Source organism: Moschus berezovskii, chromosome 21, assembly GCF_049115385.1.
Source record: "Moschus berezovskii isolate FMDL1 chromosome 21, NW_MosBer_1.0, whole genome shotgun sequence".
In the NCBI taxonomy this organism is placed as follows: Eukaryota; Metazoa; Chordata; class Mammalia; order Artiodactyla; family Moschidae; genus Moschus; species Moschus berezovskii.
The window spans coordinates 47,120,360-47,139,778 of record NC_142480.1 but is presented as its reverse complement, the minus strand read 5'-3'; the positions used below and the strand labels follow the sequence as shown (position 1 = coordinate 47,139,778).

The following is a 19,419-nucleotide window of genomic DNA, read 5'->3' as shown; positions in this document are numbered from 1 at the left end:
CTCAACAGACATGAATTTGAGCAAACTCTGGGAGGTAGTGGGGAACAGAGGAGCCTGGTGTGCTGCAGTCCAGGGGTCGCAGTCACACTCGACTTTGTGACTGAACATCTCATGTACTGAACACTGTACTGAAACAGAACGTATAACTACAGAACAGTTAAGTCTATTTGTTGCTTTGAGATCACATAAGCTGACTGGGAGCTGTGGCTCACTGCCACTGGCCAGTCATGAGTTATACCACTATCCTAACCTGTAAAAAGACAAAAACTCAGTTATCTGAAGTAGTTTCTACTGAATGCCTGTCACTTCCACACCATACTAGTCAAAAAATCTTAAATCAAACCACCTGTATTTCTAAAATTAAAAAAAAGACTAAATTAAATCTAAGACAACATCAAACTGAAATTGAAGGACATTCTACAAGGAGTCAGCCAACATTTTTCAAAAATATCATGAAAGACATGGAAAGAAAAGGACATGAAAAGTAGATACAGTGATTCTGGGTTGGATCCTCAACCAGGAAAACTGGAAGAAATTACTGGGAAAACTGTCAAAATTTTACATTGGACTGTAGCTTAGAGAAGAAAAGCTAAAGGCAAAGGAGAAAAGGAAAGATATACCCATCTGAATGCAGAGTTCCAAAGAATATCAAGGTGAGATAAGAAAGCCTTCCTTGGTGATCAATGCAAAGAAATAGAGGAAAACAATAGAATGGGAAAGACTTGTGATCTCTTCAAGAAAATTAGAGGTACCAAGGGAACATTTCATGCAAAGATGGGCACAATAAAGGACAGAAATTGTATGGACCTAACAGAAGCAGAAGATATAGAGAGGTGGCAAGAATACATGGAAGAACGATACAAAAAAGATCATGACACAGATAACCACAATACAATGGTGTGATCACTCACCTAAAGCCAGACATCCTGGAGTCTGAAGTCAAGTGGGCCTTAGGAAGCATCACTACAAAGCTACTGGAGGTGATGGAATTCCAGCTGAGTTATTTCAAGTCCTAAAAGATGATGCTGCACTCAATATGCAATTTGATCTCTGGTTCCTCTGCCTTTTCTAAATCCATCTTGAAATTCTCGGTTCATGTACTGTTGAAGCCTCACTTGGAGAATTTTGAGCCTTACTTTGCTAGCGTGCAAGATAAGTGCAGTTAAAGTGCCGCGCTCAATACCCCAGCAAATTTGGAAAACGCAGCAGTGGCCACAGGACTGGAAAAGGTCAGTTTTCATTCCAACCCCAAAGAATACTCAAACTACCACACAATTGCACTCATGTGGACATGGAACAATAGACTGTTTCAAAATTGGGAAAGGAGTATGTCGAGGCTGTATATTGTCACCCTGCTTATTTAACTTGCATGTGGAGCACATCATGCGAAACACCCAGCTGGAGGAAGCACAAGCTGGAATCAAGATTGCAGGGAGAAATATCAATAACCTCAGATATGCAGATACCACCACCCTTATGGCAGAAAGCGAAGAGGAACTGAGGAACTTCCTGATGAAAGCAAGAGAGGAGAGTGAAAGAGCTGGTTTAAACCTCAACATTCAAAAAACTAAGATCATGGCATCTGGTCCCATCACTTCATGGCAAATAGATGGGGAAACAATGGAAACAGGGACAGACTTTATTTTCTTGGTCTCCAAAATCACTGCAGATGGTGACTGCAGCCATGAAGATGCTTGCTCCTTGGAAGAAAAGCTATGACCAACCTAGACAGCGTATTAAAAAGCAGAGACATTACTGCCGACAAAGGTCTGTCAAGTTAAAGCTATGGTTTTTCCAGTGGTCATGTATGGATGCAAGAGTTGAAAGCTGAGCACCAAAGAATTGTTTTTGAACTGTGGTGTTCAAGACTTTTGAGAGTCCCTTGGACTGCAAGATCAAACCAGTCCATCCAAAAGGAAACCAGTCCTGAATATTCATTGGAAGGACCGATGTTGAAGCTCCAATACTTTGGCCACCTGATGCAAAGAAATGATTCCCTGGGAACACCCTGATGCTGGGCAAGAATGAAGGCACGAGAAGGGGATGACAGGATGAGATGGTTGGATGGCATCTCCGCCTGGTGATAAGCATTTAACTGGAAAGAGTATTAACAGTTATTTATGCTATATTCTTGCAACATTTCAAGTTAGAAATTATATCAGGTGTTATAACTTTGTGTATTTACAGTACACGTTTTCAGGATGTTTCCTAGGATCAAAGTGCTCCAACTGCCCCTCCAGCTACTTGTGAACAAGGACCAGCCCAACCTAGCACTCTCCACCACGCAGTTGGACCCACTGCCTCAGCAGGATCCCTAAGTTCAGAACCATCGCCCAGGATCCACCTAGCAAGCTCTGCCTCCCTTAACCTGACACATCCCATGGTTTCAAAGATCCTTCCACACACACATCCATTCACACTCAAGTCTCCTGTGCTCCACACCCATTCTATCTCCCATCCCAGAAAACCCAACCCTCATACATGTGAGGAACATTACCTTTTCAAGACAAGAAGGTTCACTAACCCAAACTCCATGTAGCCAGGAGAGGCTGAGCTCAAACACACAGGACACAAGGGGTAAAGAGAGGAAAGCATCTCCTGACTTTTGCCTGAAGCCAGAGTGAGCACGCAGGACACTTCTCCCGTGAGAAAGAATTCCTGTCCTTAGTTCCACCAGGACCCAACCCCACAGATGACACAGGCAAGGTTGTTGTCCAAGGTTTATTGAAAATATTACAGCACAGCAGAAAGACTCAAACGGCTCCACGTGGTGTTTTGAAGTTCATCCCAACTGTAGGCTGAGTGACCTGCAGGTTGGACAGACTGCCAAAGTCCTGTAATGATAAAAATGGGCTTAGTGTGGCTGTTCTGGCATGATCTGTGTCCAGAGTCCCAGCACCACAATTAGGCTATGCTTCACCAGCCTCCTCCAGCTCGGGTCACACTGCTGGGACCCTGTTGGAAAGTGAGAGCCTTCTCCCCACCCCAGACCAGTAAACTCACAAGGGGGTGGACTCCATCTGAAGGATCCTCCACCCCAACAGTCACAAGGGAGCTGTCCTGTGCATTCTAAGACTTTTAACAGCATCCTCAGCCTTTACCCAAAAGTCTGTTTGTACCCCCAGCTGGTGATACCCCCAGGTATCACCAAATGTCCCCTGGGTGCAAAACCTGTCCCTTTGAGAATACTGCTCTAAGGTTAACGCAGTGCCCCTTCACTTTCAGGACCAGTCTCAGAGAGGACGCATCACTCATACAGTCAGCACTTGTGAAGGCCCAGGAAGAGGAGTGGTGGGACAAGGGCAGGGCCTGCCTCTGTGCTGGCTCAACCTAAGTGCAGTGAACCCAAGGGCCCACTACACAACCAGAGATTAATTCCTCATTTCATGCTCAAAGATCAATTTTACAGCTGAAAATAAAAAGCTACATTCCAGGACAGTGGTTATTTCAGGAGAAAATAATCTGTAACAGGCTTTAGCTGTACTGGTGATGTTTTTCTGAAGCTGGGTGGTAGGTATATAGGAATTCATGCTATTATTTAAACGTTTCATCATCATAAAAAAAGGGAAAAATAAAGTTACTCGAAATCAACTGCCTCCTAGACTTTGAAGCTCATGCTTTCACTAAAATGCAAAAGTACTAAGATCAATCACAGAAGAGACACCTATCAGTGTGTGGAAGACAGCTGAACCACTCAAGCAGTGCCCTGTCAGCACCAGAAATGAAACCAGGGCTCATGTGAGTGCTTAGCATGTGGACACAGGAGAGCAAGAAGAATGCAAGCCACTAGATCCAGGAGTTATCATCATGTGGACAGCAAACTCAACCTTCAACAACCAGCTAAACCCTCTCTGGAAGTAGTCTAGCTTAGTGGGCAGAAGTGTGGATGGATTCCCACCTCTGCCACCCACTAACCTGAAATTACCACTCCAACATCTATCAAATGTAAACAACAGGAGGTGCCTCATGGGATACAGTGAGAAAAACATATAGAAAATGTGGAGATTACCTGATATATTTTAAAGATTCAACAAGTGTCACCCAGTGGTATTACAGATAGCAGAGCACTACTGATGGTTGGTGACCAGGGAAACCCTAATTCAGGAATTCAGCAGACACTTACCAAGAGCTTCAGCATTTCCTTAGTGTCAGGATCTACTTCAATGATTTCCTGATCCAGGGCTGAGACCTAGGAGAAACAAGGCAGGCCCCAAACGGTAATGAGTTAAGAGAATCTCTTATGTTCCCTGCCTTTTCTCCAAGATTCTTAAATGAAGAAGAAAAATTGGGGGAGGGGGGAAGCATAGAGGGAATACAATAGGCTCCCACAAATTCAGTATTTAAAAAACCTTAAGACTGGGTTTATAGCAATAGTCCAGGAATATTATGCCAAAGCAAAAAAAAAAAAAAACAAGCCAGAAGACATAAGTCACCAATCATGCAAGGTTCTCATGTACAGAACTTACATGGTCCTAACAGGGCAGAACACAACATACAGGCAGGTATTAACAGATTATGGGCACCTACAGCTGCTTATGGGCTTCCCCGCCTGCAATGTGGGAGACCTAGGTTCCACTCCTGGGTCGGGAAGATCCCCTGTAAAAGTGCATGGCAACCCACTCCACTATTCTTGCCTGGAGAATCCCATGGACAGAGGAGCGTGGTGGGCTACAGCCAAGGGGTCGCAAAGAGTCGGATGCGACTGCCTTACTAAGCACAGCACGGCTGCTCAGAAGGGGAGTCTATGGAGACGCAGCTGAGGTTCCCCTGGAAACCAAGGACCTAAAACGGTCATCAGGGACCTGCTTCTATCTTTCAGGGTGAACCAGAGGTCCAGAGTAAGACCCAGAAAGTTTACCTCTGGCACGTAATTGTCTCTCCTCTCTCTCTCCTCCTCCTGCAGCTTGATGGAGATACCTCTCACCGGGCCTCTCTGAATCCGCTTCATCAGATGTGTGACGTAGCTACAAAGCGCCCAAGAACACACATTGGTCCCCACGGTACACAGCATTTCTGGATGTGCACGTAGGAGTTTCAGTTCTTTTCCCGCAGTGAGAAGGGAGAGTCATCATCATCTTGGGAGTCCTGACTCTAAGTCTTCTACATACACAGAACCTCTACATGCAGCTCCGCTTAACCAAGCATGCCTGTCCTCTGTGTTCATGTTCGTTTGTAAAACCACCAAATACTCCAACAAACTTTCGCGATCCCTCCCAACCCTCATCTGCTTTCCTTCGAGTTCCAGTTTACGCAATACAGCAGTAAGTAGGTCTTTAAATATTCTCTTCCAGAGATCGACTGGGGCTAACTTCGTTCAAGAGCCACTGACAGTCAAAGAGCCAAGTATCAATGCAACGTGAACACAAGACAACTTCACCAAGAAACCCCACAGACGCACAGCTCCCAGGACCCACCCGCGGGGCCACGGAGGCCCTGGAAGCCGAACGCAGACTTGACTCACCCTGCGATCTTATTGCGGAGTTTCTTGCTGGGAATAATGGCGATTTCCTCGCACACCCGCTTGTTGGTGTGGAAGTCATTGCCCAGGCGCGTGTAGTACTTCTCAATGATGACCCGGGCCGCCTTCTTTACGGTTTTGGTGCGAACGCGGCCCTGTGGGTGGAGAAAATAGGGTCACTCGCGAGCCAGGACCACCCAGCTCCAGGACACAGCGCGGCGTCACACCCTGACCCAAGCTGGGTTCGTGGGCTGGGGCTAAGCCCGGTAAAGCCCCGGCCGGGCAGTGCTGGAGCGCAGGGTCAACGCGGAAACCAGAAACCTACGGAGGCTTCCGCCTCACAGGGCAGCGCGCGCCTCCTTACGGGCTGGGAGCTGCGGGAAACGGCGGATGGAGGACGATTCTGGCGGGCACTAACTTGGAGCCAAAACACCTACCATGTTGGCGGGTCCTTGGTAAAAGAGGAAACAGGAAGCACAAGAGAGACCTATAAAGCGCAGGCCAGAAAGCCGCTTCCGCCTAGCCTAGGAGGCGCTGAGCCTACTCCAGCGCACCACAGCGACCCCTAGCGTGCCGGAGGCAAAACAGAACGGAAATGCGGACGGCTCGCCTGCATCCAGTGGGCGGAACGAGCTATTGATCCGCCTCCAGATGGGTAAGGCTCTTCCGCTCCGCCCTGCCTATGGTCGTCAGGCTGGTGTCTGAAAGCCTTCTACAGTGGTTTCTACAGCTTCTACATCGGTCCTGAGTATTCACTGGAAGGGCTGACGTTGAGGCTGAAACGCCAATACTTTGTTGGCCACCTGATGCGAAGAACTGACTCACTGGAAAAGACCCTGATGCTGGGAAAGATTGCAGGCGGGAGAAGGGGACGACAGAGGACGAGATGGCTGGATGGCATCACTGACTCGATGGACATGAGTTTGAGTGAGCTCCGGGAGTTGGTGATGGACAGGGAAGCCTGGCGTGCAGCAGTCCATGGAGTCGCAGAGTCGGACACGACTGAGCGACTGAACTCTACAGTGGTTGAATCGCCCAAGGACTTGGGAGGAGAGGTGCATCTTTTCCACACATGCCGGGGGCGGTGTGTGTGTTGGGGGGGGGCGGGGTACAGCGGCAGCGCGTGGAATTACGGAAAAGTGAGAAGGTAGGGGATGGCATCGCGCACCTGCAAGGGCAGGGATTCAGTCGCTCAGTCGTGTCTGATTCTTTGCGACCCTGTGAACTGCAGCACACCAGGTCTCCCTGTCCATCACCAACTGCCAGAGTCTGCCCAAACCCATGTCCATTGAGTCGGTGATGCCATCCAACCATCTCATCCTCTGTCATCCCCTTCTCCTCCTGCCCCCAATCTTTTCCAGCATCAGGGTCCTTTCAAATGAGTCAGTTCTTTGCATCAGGTGGGCAAAGTATTGCGAGTTTCAGCTTCAACATCAGTCGTTCCAAAGAACACCCAGGACTGACCTCTTTTAGGATGGACTGGTTGGATCTCTTTGCAGTCCAAGGGACTCTCAAGAGTCTTCTCCAACACCACAGTTCAAAAGCATCAATTCTTCAATTCTTCGGCGCTCAGCTTTCACTATAGTCGAACTCTCACATCCATACATGACCACAGGAAAAACCATAGCCTTGAACAGAGCTTTGTTGACAAAGTAATGTCTCTGCTTTTTAATATGCTGTCTAGGTTGGTCATAACTTTTCTTCCAAGGGGTAAACTGTCTTTTAATTTCATGGCTGCAATCACCATCTGCAGTGATTCTGGAGCCCCCAAAAATAAAGTCAGTTTCCCCATCTATTTGCCATGAAGTGATGGGACCAGATGCCATGATCTTAGTTTTCTGAATGTTAAGCCCACTTTCTCACTCTCCTCTTTCACTTTTCATCTAGAGGCTCTTTAGTTCTTCACTTTCTGCCATAAGAGTGGTGTCATCTGCATATCTGAGGTTATTGATATTTCTCCTGGCAATCTTAATTCCAGATTGTGCTTCCTGCAGCCCAGCATTTCTCATGATGTACTCTGCATATAATTTAAATAAGTATGGTGACAATATACAGCCTTGATATACCCCTTTTCCTATTTGGAACAAGTCTGTTGTTCCATGTCCGGTTTTAACTGTTGCTTCCTGACCTGCATATAGGTTTCTCAAGAGGCAGGTCAGGTAGTCTAGTATTCCCATCTCCTTCAGAAATTTTCAGTTTATTGTGATCCACACAGTCAAAAGCTTTGGCACAGTCAATAAAGCAGAAATAGATGTTTTTCTGAAACTTTCTTGCTTTTTCGATGATCCAGCACTGCTATCCTTTCAATGTTGTTCTAGCATTTCTTAGCACGTGTCACAGTGACTTGTCTCAGCTCTCGAAGCTAGGGATGAATTATGTGACAGCAGTGTTTTGCATTGAACAGCGCCTAGCACAAAGTTCGTTCTCAAATATTTACTGGAAGGGCCCAGTTCACCTGTAGTGCTTCCAACTGAGGCACCTTCTCCAACCACCACTGCTGTCTTCAGGCTGTTCCTGTCTTACCCATCCTCAAACATAGTCCTTCTGAAGTCAACAGCACTGGCTACTTACTACGCTGGCGCCCCAACAGCCTCAGGAGTACTGCTCCTCTGCTGAAGTGGGTTCCAGGCCCTCACCTAACTTAAGGAAGGGCTGGGCTGCCCAGGTTGGATGAGGTCAGGGGCACCAGGCTGTGTGCCTCATCCCTCAATTCCTAGACAGTCCAGTCAGTCCCTCTAAACTGACTGGGAACAGAAGGCTGAAGGAGAGGAAGCTCGTGCCCTGACAGCAGCATGTGGACCAGAACGAGACAAACAGGGAGAAGAGAGGACTCTGAATAGGACAGGACACCAAAAGGGCGGGTCAGAGCCCCTGCCCCGAGAGAGCTGCAGGAGTCTACCAGCAAACTTCAAATTAGGCTGCAGCCAGCCGCACTGGCTGACGGGACTCCCCACCCACGATGATAGTGAGTTCTTGCATCTCTTCATGGAAGGGATGCATCAGCACGCAGAGCTCCCTCCACCAGTGACTAAAATGGAATCCTCCAGAAATTGCTCCAGCAGCTGGGCCCAAGCATGACTTACCTTCATCAGTAGACCAGGATTAACAAATCCTGGAAGCCTGTGAGGTAAGAGTCCAGGTGATAGTCCCGAAGAATAGCAAAAATTTACTTCCGTTCAGTAAAGAACTGGGTCAGCATAGATGACTCCGACAGACAGGAAGCCTCCCAAGAGGAAGCAAGCTCTGAGGCGTCCAGGAGGAGCTGAGAACAAGTGGCCTGTGCTGACCCCCAAAGAGCTATCCTCCAGTCCCTCCAAGGCAGGTCTAGGATGATAAGAGGAGCCCCCTGCCTGCTAAATTAACTCAGTCATGTCCAACTCTCCACGACCCCATGGACTGTAGCCTGCCAGGCTCCCCTGTTCATGGGATTTTCCAGGCAAGAATGCTGGAGCGGGTTGCCATGCCTTCCTCCAGGGGATCTTCCTGACCCAGGGATCAAACCTGTGTCTCTTCTGCCTCCTGCATTAGCAGGCAGGTTCTTTACCACTACTGCCACCTGGAAAGCCCAAGAGGAGCCCGAGAAATTTTGTGCGGCCTTTTTATATACTTGGACCAGAGGTACTCACTTACCAGAAAGGCACCTTCAAGGTGCACGAAGTGAACAAGAATGACTTAAAGGGGCAGGTCCCCACATGGCCCCTCAATTAACCTGGGCAGGAATCCCATCCATTACAGAAGATCCAAGGAAATGTATGTTTTTACTCTGAAATCCTAAGTGTCTCACTGTCCCCATTCACCCACCTCAGACACAGAGACAGAACCGGAACTCTGCTGCAACGTGTTTATTATGTGCCAAAAAAACTACACCACAGCTTACTCCACACACCTGTAGGAGAGTGCAGTCTTGCCTGCATATACTACAATGAGGTAGAGACTTCACACACAGCTTCACGAAACCCACAGAGTAGCTGGGATATGCAACAATGCAACGTCAGCTCAGCAGGAGGGAGGAGGGGCGTTATGACACTGGTTCTTTGGCACACAGCTTCCCAAAGAGGGGCAAGTAGTTTTGTTTTTTTTTAAAAAAAAAAAAAAGGAAGGAAAGAAGAAAGAAAAAGTCAAGTTTTCAAATTCCAGTAGCATTTCAGTCGACTGCAACTGTTGCTTCCATACGCTTCTCAAACGAAGGAAATCAGGGTAGGGTACTTGTCCCCTCTGAGAGAAAGGGCTCCTGTGAGCCTTCATCTGCCCCCACCAGAAAGCAGCCCTTTTTAGCTCAGTTACAAAAGAAAAAAGTCCTGTGACTTTGTGATTAAAAACTTCTATCAACCCCCCCCCCACGTAAGTGCAACTTAAGAAGGTGCAATAAACCATTTTAAAACTATATACAGCAGCCGCTCAAACATCATTCATCCAGTCCAGTTTCAAATCCAAAAAAATTTTTTTTCTTGGTTGCAAATGCCTTGATTTGCAACTGTGAGAAACAGTGACCAGCAGTCCCCCAGACACAAATTTGCTATAATGTTAAAAGCTGCCAGGAAAGAAAAAAAATCTCTTGTTCCAAACGACTTAAAAACTGTTTTAAGGAGTGTAAAAAGGAACCGGTAAAAACCCTCGAGCGTAAAATATGAAATATGATTTTGGTTTAAATGAAGAGCAAAGTCTCCTTGTTGTTTACAGTAAAAAACACCAGCTGAACACTCAGTTTATGCCGTTCAGGTGGGGGTTAAATAAATGGAAAGGCACTGTATGGCAACTGCAAGAATGAAACCAATGAGACCTGCACATCATCACCATCAGTATTGCAAGGAATGTAAAAAAGCGCTTTTAATAAATAAACCTAGATGTAGGCGTCGTGTCAATACTTTCTGGACACGTAGCTTTTTTTTTTTTTTTTGCTTTTCATCGCCAAAATGAGGAACTAAAATCTGGGAAAACTACAGAGTCGCTTGGAGGGCGAGCCAGAGGGTCCTTGCCCTGGCACACCCTCTGAAAACAAAACCCGACAAAACTCATTGTGCATTAATTAGTGCAGAAACAAAGACAGATTCAGCAAGTGCAAAGGTGACTACGATTTCCCTTGTCCTCGGGAAGCCAGCTCCCTGGTTGCCGGTGGCAGGTGGGCCGGCCGTGGAGGTGGTCGGCCCTGGGCACACAGGCCCCTCTAGCTGGAGTCGCGGTTCTTCTGGTTCCGCATCAGGGGGCTGTGGTGACGCAGGCCCTCCATGCTGTGTCGCCAGTGCCAGCAGCTCCGGCAGAAGTACTTGAAGCACACCTGTGAGGGGAGAAGGGAGAGGAGCCAGGCCTGCGTCAGAGCAGCCGGGGGGCAGCTGCGTGCGCTGCCTGCTCTGACCGGGAGGGCGTGGGCACTGCTGATGGCCTCTGTGGGGTTATAAGAGCTGGCCCCGGGGACTCCCTCTCGTCCCCAACACGAGGCATGACCCGTTTCTACGGGTGCCCGGACTCAACTGCGCACGCTGGGCTCCTAGTGTGTAGAGGCCACGCCAGCTCCCCGCCTCGGTGCTGAGAACCCAGCTGCTCTTCCAGTCCCTGCCCATCCTAGCTCCTATGGAGCACCTGTGTCACACGGCCACGCACAATACAGGAGAGCGTGCAAAGACAGTGACTACTCCAGGTCGTAAGGCCAGGCAGCGTGGCTTCGTCGTCACACTCAGTGAGGAGAGGTGACTGCGCATGCAGATCAACATCTCAGTCCCAGCCCCTCACTCCCGCTGGCTGTGTAGCCTCAGGCAGGCCACTAACTTCCAGGTATCTGAAAATGGGGACCATCTGTGAAACACACCGACACACACAGGCCTGTGAGCAGAGGCTGATCAGACTCACACGTGGCCTCACACTCTCCCCAGCAAGCCACACTTACTTCACATCCTCCTCTTGCAGCCTCAGTTTAACCACCATCTACTCAGACTACAAACCTGAGTGACAGCACCTCTGCAAAAATATCTGCAAGCACAGACACAGTGCGAGCATCCGACCAGGCCCCTAACCTCCTGTCACCAGCAACAAAGACACCACTTGGAGACTCGTCACAAACAGGGAGCCTTAGCCATGCTCCCCACACCTGCTGAGTCAGACAGTGCACTGACAAGATCCTCAGGTAACGAGCACACAGACACCCTACAGAGGACGAGCGCCGTCCAGTCCACCCAGAAACAAAGCCGCCATGCCGCCTGCTTCTGACAACGGGGTGCAAACCAGGTAGCAGCACCAAAACAGCCCAGAGATGCAGAAGTCAACAGAGACAGATTCCTTGCCTAGGGAAGAATCGACCTGAAGGGCCTGGAGCTAGAACAACAGGACCTGGCTGGCTCACAGGCAGTGCTGACCACACCTGCCCACATCCCTGTCATCCTCAAAACCACCTGTGAGCAGCAGTGCCACACTGCACAGCACACCCCCAGCTTGGGAAGGCCACAGCACCAAGACTCAGCGCCAGGGCTTTCCCCGCAGTTCAGCGTCAAACACCACTGCTGCTTCTGCTGCGCTCTAAGAAACCACGAGGAACCTGAGACCTCTGTGTTCCATGCGATGAATGTGACATAACAATGTTTAACTGAGGGCAAGGGTTCTGTAAACCTCTAAAGTGCCCAGGGGACTCACCTGATCCCGACAGAAGAATGGGCCAGGCTGGGAGCTGCAGATATGACACACAGAGTCTTCCAGGTAAGGGTCGATCTGAACCTGCAGACAAAGGCAGAGCAGGATCATTAAGGGGCTGCTTCTTACGGGGAGCCCAGCGGGGCCACAAGAGAAGGATGGGTATGGGTCACCTATATGAACACAAGGTGGTTCCTATTTTAAGGGGTCCAGAGAGCACTAGGGCAGAGGACCCAGAGATCCTCGAGAGAGACAAGATCACTGTAGCAGCTTCCAGGCTGGCTGTGCACAGCGTGGCAACCCCACACGTTACTGCCTGGCCTTCTAGGCAAACCTGACCTGCAACGCAATCACCCAACAAAAAGCAAGTGCTTGGAGGATGCAGGTCAGGATGGCAGTCAGCTGAGCTCACAGTGCTGGTCAAGGACCACAGTGAGGGAAGGTGACCCCATGCTGAGGCTCCCATCCGCTCTCATCAACCAAGACCAGGCCCACCTCCAACCCTGACCCCCAGGTACGTTGGTGGAAGTCTGGCTCACAGCCAGCACGGCACAGCTCTCGTCCTGGGCCGGCCCTGAGTGGTGGCTGCCCAGACCTCTCAGATGGCCCAGAGGAGGGTGCAAACCAGCCCACTCACCTTCTTGGTGAACTTGGTGGTCTTGATCTCCACAAAAGCAGCACTAACTGCTTTCAGGTAACTGCGCTGGTTGTTGAAAGTCACACGACCAGAGCCTACGGAAGACAGGAAACTCACCCTTGAGCCCAAGTCTCCCAAAGACCGCATGTCAACATTCAGGAAAGCCTGCTCCTAGATCAGTACGGCGCTGACCAACAGAAACATAAATGCAGGCTGCTTGCGTAACTTTAACGACTCCCAGTAGCCACCTCTAAGGAATGTAGTGGAATGAATGAAAAGAATGTAGGGGAATTAATTTCAGTAATATTTTTCCTTTAACTCAACATATCATCATTTCACCAGGTGTCACTAGCAAGTTTCAAGCCCTCCGAGTCATGTTCAGCTGGTGGCACCACGTCTGACTGCAACTGCAGACTATGGTGGCACAGCCCCTCAGAAGTGGCCCCTCGGGGGAGGAAAGAGACTCCCTTGTGTGGGCAAACCCACAGGCATGGTTATTCCAGTTCAGAGCGGATAGCCAGACACAGGCAGAGCACAGCTGAAGGCAGGCCAGGCAGGGGAGTCTGCCCCGTGGGCTCTGAGGTCCCCACTCTCAGTGTGCAGTTCCGTGGCGATGAGCACACAGCGCTCCTTCCTGCCCAGACATGCTGTGGGTGGGCAGACAGTGCATGGGGGCGGGGAGAGCCAGTGTTGATCAGATGGCCAGGCTCTGTTCCACCTCCAAGCCCCAGCACTGAGACGATTCTGTCACGCCTGGGAACCTGACCTTTCTCGGTGGCCAGGCCCCTAGACACCCCTCTGCTAGGACAGTGTGAGCTGTGACCACACTCTGCTGCCTGGGTCACCCTGCGTCCTGCCTCAGCCTGGCTTGGCCTCTGACCCTGGACAAGACCACTTTTCAAGGCCTCTTAATAGAGGAAACCAGGCAAGTTCAGGAAAGTCCCAGCCTTTTAATAAAGTATTACCTGTTGTCTGTCTCAGAATGGTTTGGCTGTGAATGCTGACCTTCAAACCAACGTTCCTGTTCTGTTTTCACCTCCTATCACCTCCTATAGGGCTCCTATCAACTTTTTTCCCCTTCAACAGAGGTGGGGGGAGAGGGGTGGGTACAGAGAGGTCAGTACTGGTGGCATACCTAGAAAAAGATGCTATACTGCTGGTGTATGCTGATGAGCAGGCCTGGGTCAGGCCTCGCCTCCACTCCCATAGGAGAGTGTCACAATCTTGGTCTACACCTTGGGGGCCGCCCAGCTGTCCCACACAGAAGTGGGACACTCACCAATGGGATACTTGTGCTTATCTGTGTCAATCCCAGCATACACCACACCACCAAATAGGTCGTTGAGAATGGCGGCCAGGGCCTCGGCGTTGAGCATCCCGTGCAGAGCACCCACGAACACCGTTCTGCTGGGGTCGAGCCTCTGGGAGGGACTCTGGACAAAGTTGCTGTCGGCCAGGACCCAGGGGATCACCTGCACCTGAAAGCACCCACAGGTGTGTCAGTCCTGGCAGGGAGCCATGTGCTGCAGACGCAAGGCTAAGCCCCACATGGTCCCAGGCACCCTCAACCCCAGCACAGCTAGACCTGAATCTCACTGAGGCCGTGAGTCCAAAGTGGTGCAAAAACAACAAATGGTATAACAGTAGTCACTCATCCTGAAGAGTTAGAACTGTCCCGAACTATCACACCCAGGATCTTGGTACTCTGTCACAACCTTCAACAGTGGGGTTCCAACAAAGGACCGTGGACACTGATGAACACACAGCAGGGTCCACAGTCCCTGGACAGGACGGGCTCACAGAGAAACGACAGGACAGGAGCTTGAAGGACGGAGGGTGGGGACCCTTAAGGTATCCATGTGGAATGGTTACTGGCCCAACATGCATATCAGAGGGCTTGGACAGGAGCAATGGGATAGCCAGAAAGAGGCAGGGTCAATGGTCACGTACAGGAGGTCACTGTGGTTCAGCACAGCAGAAAGACACCAGGGCAGGAGCAGACTGTGCCCTCCGCCTCTGAACCCCTTGAGCCTAGAACAGAATCTGGCAAAGCAGGCAGGAGGCTCCAGAATGAAGTGGGTTGACAGATGATCAGTAAGTGTTCTTGGAAGATTAATCTGCAAAGTTTTTTTTTTTTTTTTTTTAAAGGTGTCAAAACAGGAAGAGATTTGAGGCAGAAAACCAGCAAGGAGGCAAAACGGTAGTACAGAGGACAGGTGATGAAGACCGGGAGAAGGCTGGGGGAGCTGGGCACAGAACAGGCCACGACCAAGAATATTCTTCTAGAGGAAAAGAATCCAGACCACCTGGGCATGGTGGGAAAACGAGAAGAATCAGGACGGATGGGTTGCAGACCACGGTAACCTTGGAGTAAGACCCTGGCAGAAGTTCATTACCATGAGGAGCCGATTTCACTCAAGATGCAAAAGCCCATCTTGTTTTTTCCATTCCCAAGGGAAAGTATCACATCCTGGGTGCCACCAAGCTTTCCAAAGTCAAAAGTGAAAGTGAAGTCACTCAGTCATGTCTGTCTCTTTGCAACCTCACGGACTGTAGCCCACCAGGCTCGTCCATCCATGGGATTTTCCAGGCAAGAATACTGGAGTGGGTTGTCATTTCCTTCTCCAGGAGATCTTCCTGACTCAGGGATTGAAGCCAGGTCTCCTGCACTGTAGGCAGATGCTTTACCAACTGAGTCACCAGGGAAGTCTCTTCCTTAAATGTCAGAGTACACGATCACAGGACATCCTGAAGAAAGGCCCCGCAGGATGGTGGGGCTCAAACAGGACGTGAGCCTACAGAGCTGAGTCTTGGTCGAAGGTAAGAGGAGGGCCACAAAAGTGAGTAGTCTGTCTGACTGGGAAGGAAGACGGGGCATCAGATACCTACTACTATGGAGGGGAGACACAAGGAAGTAAGAGGGTCAGAGGGGGATGAGAACCAGGGCAGCCTCCGGTCCACGCACCCAAGACACACACTACAGCCCTGGCAGGTGGGGAGATGGGACCAGAAGGCAGGCAGGTGTCTGCAGGCACACTGCACAGGGGGAGGGCCCGTGGCAGCCTCTCACTGCGAAGGCAGTGACAGCTGTGAGCGCTCCACGCAGCAAGAGAGGAGAGCAGGCAGGGAAGCTGTGGGTCACTGTGGGCAGCCAGAGGACAAGACGCGTTCCAACACCAGCAAACATCTGTAAAGCCAAGAGTCAGCTCTGGAATGTGGATCTCTTAGTTTGATCCAGTGTGACCATCTCAGTGAAGCAGGCATCTTCCCCCGTACCCTACAGATTTCAACAGACTTCACTCTCTAGAGCAGCTTCAGGTTCGCAAGGACACTGAGCTGACAGCGTGGCGTTCCTGTACACCCGCTGCCTCCATAGCCTCTCACTCTCAGTGCTCCGTGCAGGAGTGGCACATTCGTCCCAGTCACGGGGCCCACACTGACACCATTGTCCGAACTCCATGGTTTACAGCAGGGCTCACACTGGCTGTCTGTTTTTCCGCTATAACTCTATGGCGTTTTTGGCAACTGTATAAAGGCATGTTGGACATGACTGGGTGACTGAACAACAACAATCCACCACTTTAATATCGTAAGACAGCACCTTCGCCATCCTCACCATCCTCAAAATCTTCTATGCTTTGCTTGTTCATCCTCCAACCCTGTAAGCCCTGGTAACTGCAGATCTTTTTACTAATATAGGCATTTCAATCTTCCATTTTATAAACGAGGAAATGAAGTTTGAGAGATATTGACTATCTAGTCCAATATCACAAAATACACTCTAGAATCAAATTTTTAAAAGTAGTACTGATTCCTGAGTTCAGAAATTTCTTTGACAAGTGGTTCTCAAACACCACCCACTAGTACCACCTGGGGAACTCAGTTAAGGTGGAGATTCTCAAGCTCCAACCAAACTGGCTTAGAGATGCTGAGGCAGGGTCCAAGAACACGCAGTGAGGCCCCAGGTAGGAGGACTCCTCGCTTGAGACTCAAGATGCTAATCACACACAAGGCTGACACAGCAGAGATGCGAAGAGAGAGGGGATCAGATGGAGAGAACCACGTACTAAAAAAGCCCTGAACGGCAGTGCAGAAGTCACTGTGGGCTGGGGGGGGGCGGCTGCAGAGGGATTCACCCACCACAGGTTGGGAGGTAAGCAGGCACAGCTGGAGGGCAGGACTAGGAGGAACAACTGTAGATGTTAAGACCAAGCAGAGTTCATCTCATTTCTAAGAGAAGAGGTTTGGGAAGAAGTGTTGGCTAGAGTAGGAAGGAGAGCGAGAGCTGGGACAGTCTGATTTCCATGAGCAGGAGCACACACAGACCGTTAATGCCCAGCAGCGGCTTTAATACATCAGAGTGTTCACCGCACTTACCGCGGGGCAAGAAAAGCAGCCCTCTTGCCTCAGTAGGAATTCGCGTCTGCACCTGCGTACCCACCTCCCCATGAAGCCCGCCTCCTCACAGCCATGCCCCTGATCCAGCAAGGGCTCTGCACCAGCTCACCTCCTTGCAGCGCATCCTCCGGCTGGACATCTTGAAGTAGTACTCGCTCAGGCCGTCTGGGCTCAGTGGGTCATGAGAGCAAGCCTGAAGCAAGGCCCGGACAGACTTCTCCAGTTCGAAGACCAGATACACATAGCCTGTTACCAGGGAAGGAGAAACTACATTAACATCCCTCGAGGGGGGTACTCCTCAGCCAGGGATTTACGGCAGGGTGTTGCTGGTTTCCACCCCCCCAAGAAAGATGGCATATGGGTAAGACACATTTGTGTCCTACTTCCAATGGGGGGGAAGGATGCTCACCATTTCCCATCTAGTAAGGGAAGGGTGGGTGCGGCAGGACAGAGGGTCCCGTCGTCACCACACAGCTCTTCATGTCACAGCACAAAGCATGCTCACATCAGCAAGCCTGGCTTTCCTGGGGGAAGGAGTAACACCGAGTCTGTGGCGAGGGGGCAAAGGTGCTTCTTTAAAAGCCTAGTTTGCTCACTGGTTCAGGACAGCAGTGAAGATGGGGCAGTGTGAAAATAGCACCTGCTCCTTTCTACAGGGAGGGAATCTCATTTCAGACCAGTGAGGACTCAGACACTTGGTCCTCATTCCTGCTAACTCCAGAGGGATCTCAGAATCAGGTCAGGCGACAGCGTCACTGGGCAGGAAAGGCAAACACCTCACTTTGAGAAGACAGGAACTGCCGGGGTTCAGGTTGGAGGGAGGGGTGCATGGGCTTTTCCAGGCAGCCCCCACTGCAGTGTGAGTCTGGATGGACAGGTGGAACGTCAGCTCAGAAGGAACACAGGAGCGTGCTGGGTGAGGAGAAGTGCCAAGAGCTCTGTGCTCTGGAATGCCCGAACCACATTACCAGCATGCATGTGCCATCCCAGCGTCCCTCAGTGCAGTCAGGTACAGGGAGGGAGAAAAAGCTCCTACCATGTCTGCATTACCTTTTGGCATATTACCTTTGGGAGGACACCGGGGGTGCTTGCCATCCTTACCAGGCCACTCCACACTCAAAGAGCCGAAAACACGGAAGGTGTTAACCAGTCCAGCTGCAAAGAGATGGAAAAGAATGGCAGACACTTAGGCACCTTTCTCCCCAGGAAGGCACAAGCACAGGGCCACCAGTGTCGCTTGTCCTCCTGGACAAACAACTCTGAATTGGCCCTAGGTCTCTGGTGACACGTGTGGGCACCAGACCCAGTGGCACTTCAGGGTCTGTGAAGGCGCCTTTCCCCTCACAGCTATTCCTGTCACACCCTGAGCTCGGGCAGAGGTTCAGTTCCTGGCCTGTCCTCAAGGCCAAGTTTCATGCTCTGGAAACACAGGGCCACCTTCAACACTGAAGCAGAAGGACTCAGAGCTCACCTTCCGTAATGTCCCAAGGGACGCCTCCTAGGAACACCTTGCAAGAGTAGATGGGGTTCTTGTAGTTCCGGGGAGGGAGCTGACCGCTCCATGTGCAGGTGGCTTCATTCACAGCTTTGGCAGAAGATAAAGAGAAACAGGAGTCAGAGAAGCCACAAAGGCAATGCCCTTCTCTGTGGTGAACTTGCTCGGGAAGGAGAGGCAGGCCACAGTCCCCTAGCCTGGCTGCTAGGAGAACACTCATCATGACTACTCTGAAAGGCAAGAAACTGGACACCTCCCCAAACCTGTCAGCCCGGTATGGTAACCCTGATTCACCAGTTCTGTTTCTCCACTAAAACTGGGAGGAATGGCATACCACATGTGCATGGTGAAAATGATCACAACCTGAGCAATTTTCAAACATAAAACTGATACACTAACCAGAAGACAGTTTTATCTAGCCACTGCTTACAATACCAATGAATTATAGGCATACCTCAGAGGCATTGCAAGGTTTTGTGCCAAATCACCACAATAAAATGAACACTGCAATAAAGCTGATCATACAAATTTTCTGGTTTCCCAGTGAATATAAAGGTTGTATTTATACTATATTATCATCTATTAAGTGTGTGACCACATTATGTCTAAAAAAAACAATACTTTATTGGCTAAAAAAATGCTAATCATCATCTGACAACACAGGTCACTATAAACCTTCAATTTGTTAGGGAAAAAAAAGCAATCTCGATAGATTGGAAGTTTTGGATTGACACGTACACACTGCTCTATTTAAAATAGATAACCAGTAAGGACCTACTGTATAGCACAGGGAACTCTGCTCAATATTCTGTA

General features: G+C 50.0%; 2 protein-coding genes across 4 annotated transcripts in view; both read right to left on the bottom strand.

Moving 5' to 3' along the window:
* Nucleotides 1-2,707: 2,707 nt before the first annotated feature.
* RPS17 (ribosomal protein S17) lies at nucleotides 2,708-8,547 on the bottom strand. The gene is given in 6 exon segments (XM_055417885.2): nucleotides 2,708-2,834; nucleotides 4,124-4,189; nucleotides 4,859-4,964; nucleotides 5,462-5,613; nucleotides 5,896-6,138; nucleotides 8,542-8,547. Coding segments are annotated over 6 exon segments (654 nt in total). The 3' UTR covers nucleotides 2,708-2,753.
* A 738-nt stretch (nucleotides 8,548-9,285) lies between these two features.
* CPEB1 (cytoplasmic polyadenylation element binding protein 1) overlaps nucleotides 9,286-19,419 on the bottom strand; it is a 114,619-nt gene continuing 104,485 nt past the window's right edge. For all 3 annotated transcript variants that reach the window (XM_088829602.1, XM_055417889.2, XM_088829603.1), the window contains 7 exons: nucleotides 18,583-18,696; nucleotides 18,177-18,266; nucleotides 17,221-17,357; nucleotides 13,993-14,191; nucleotides 12,714-12,808; nucleotides 12,080-12,160; nucleotides 9,286-10,733 (listed from right to left, as the gene is read on the bottom strand). In XM_088829602.1, the coding sequence (XP_088685728.1) occupies nucleotides 10,623-10,733; nucleotides 12,080-12,160; nucleotides 12,714-12,808; nucleotides 13,993-14,191; nucleotides 17,221-17,357; nucleotides 18,177-18,266; nucleotides 18,583-18,696 (827 nt within the window). In that variant the 3' untranslated portion in view covers nucleotides 9,286-10,622. The remainder of the gene's footprint in view (nucleotides 10,734-12,079; nucleotides 12,161-12,713; nucleotides 12,809-13,992; nucleotides 14,192-17,220; nucleotides 17,358-18,176; nucleotides 18,267-18,582; nucleotides 18,697-19,419) is intronic.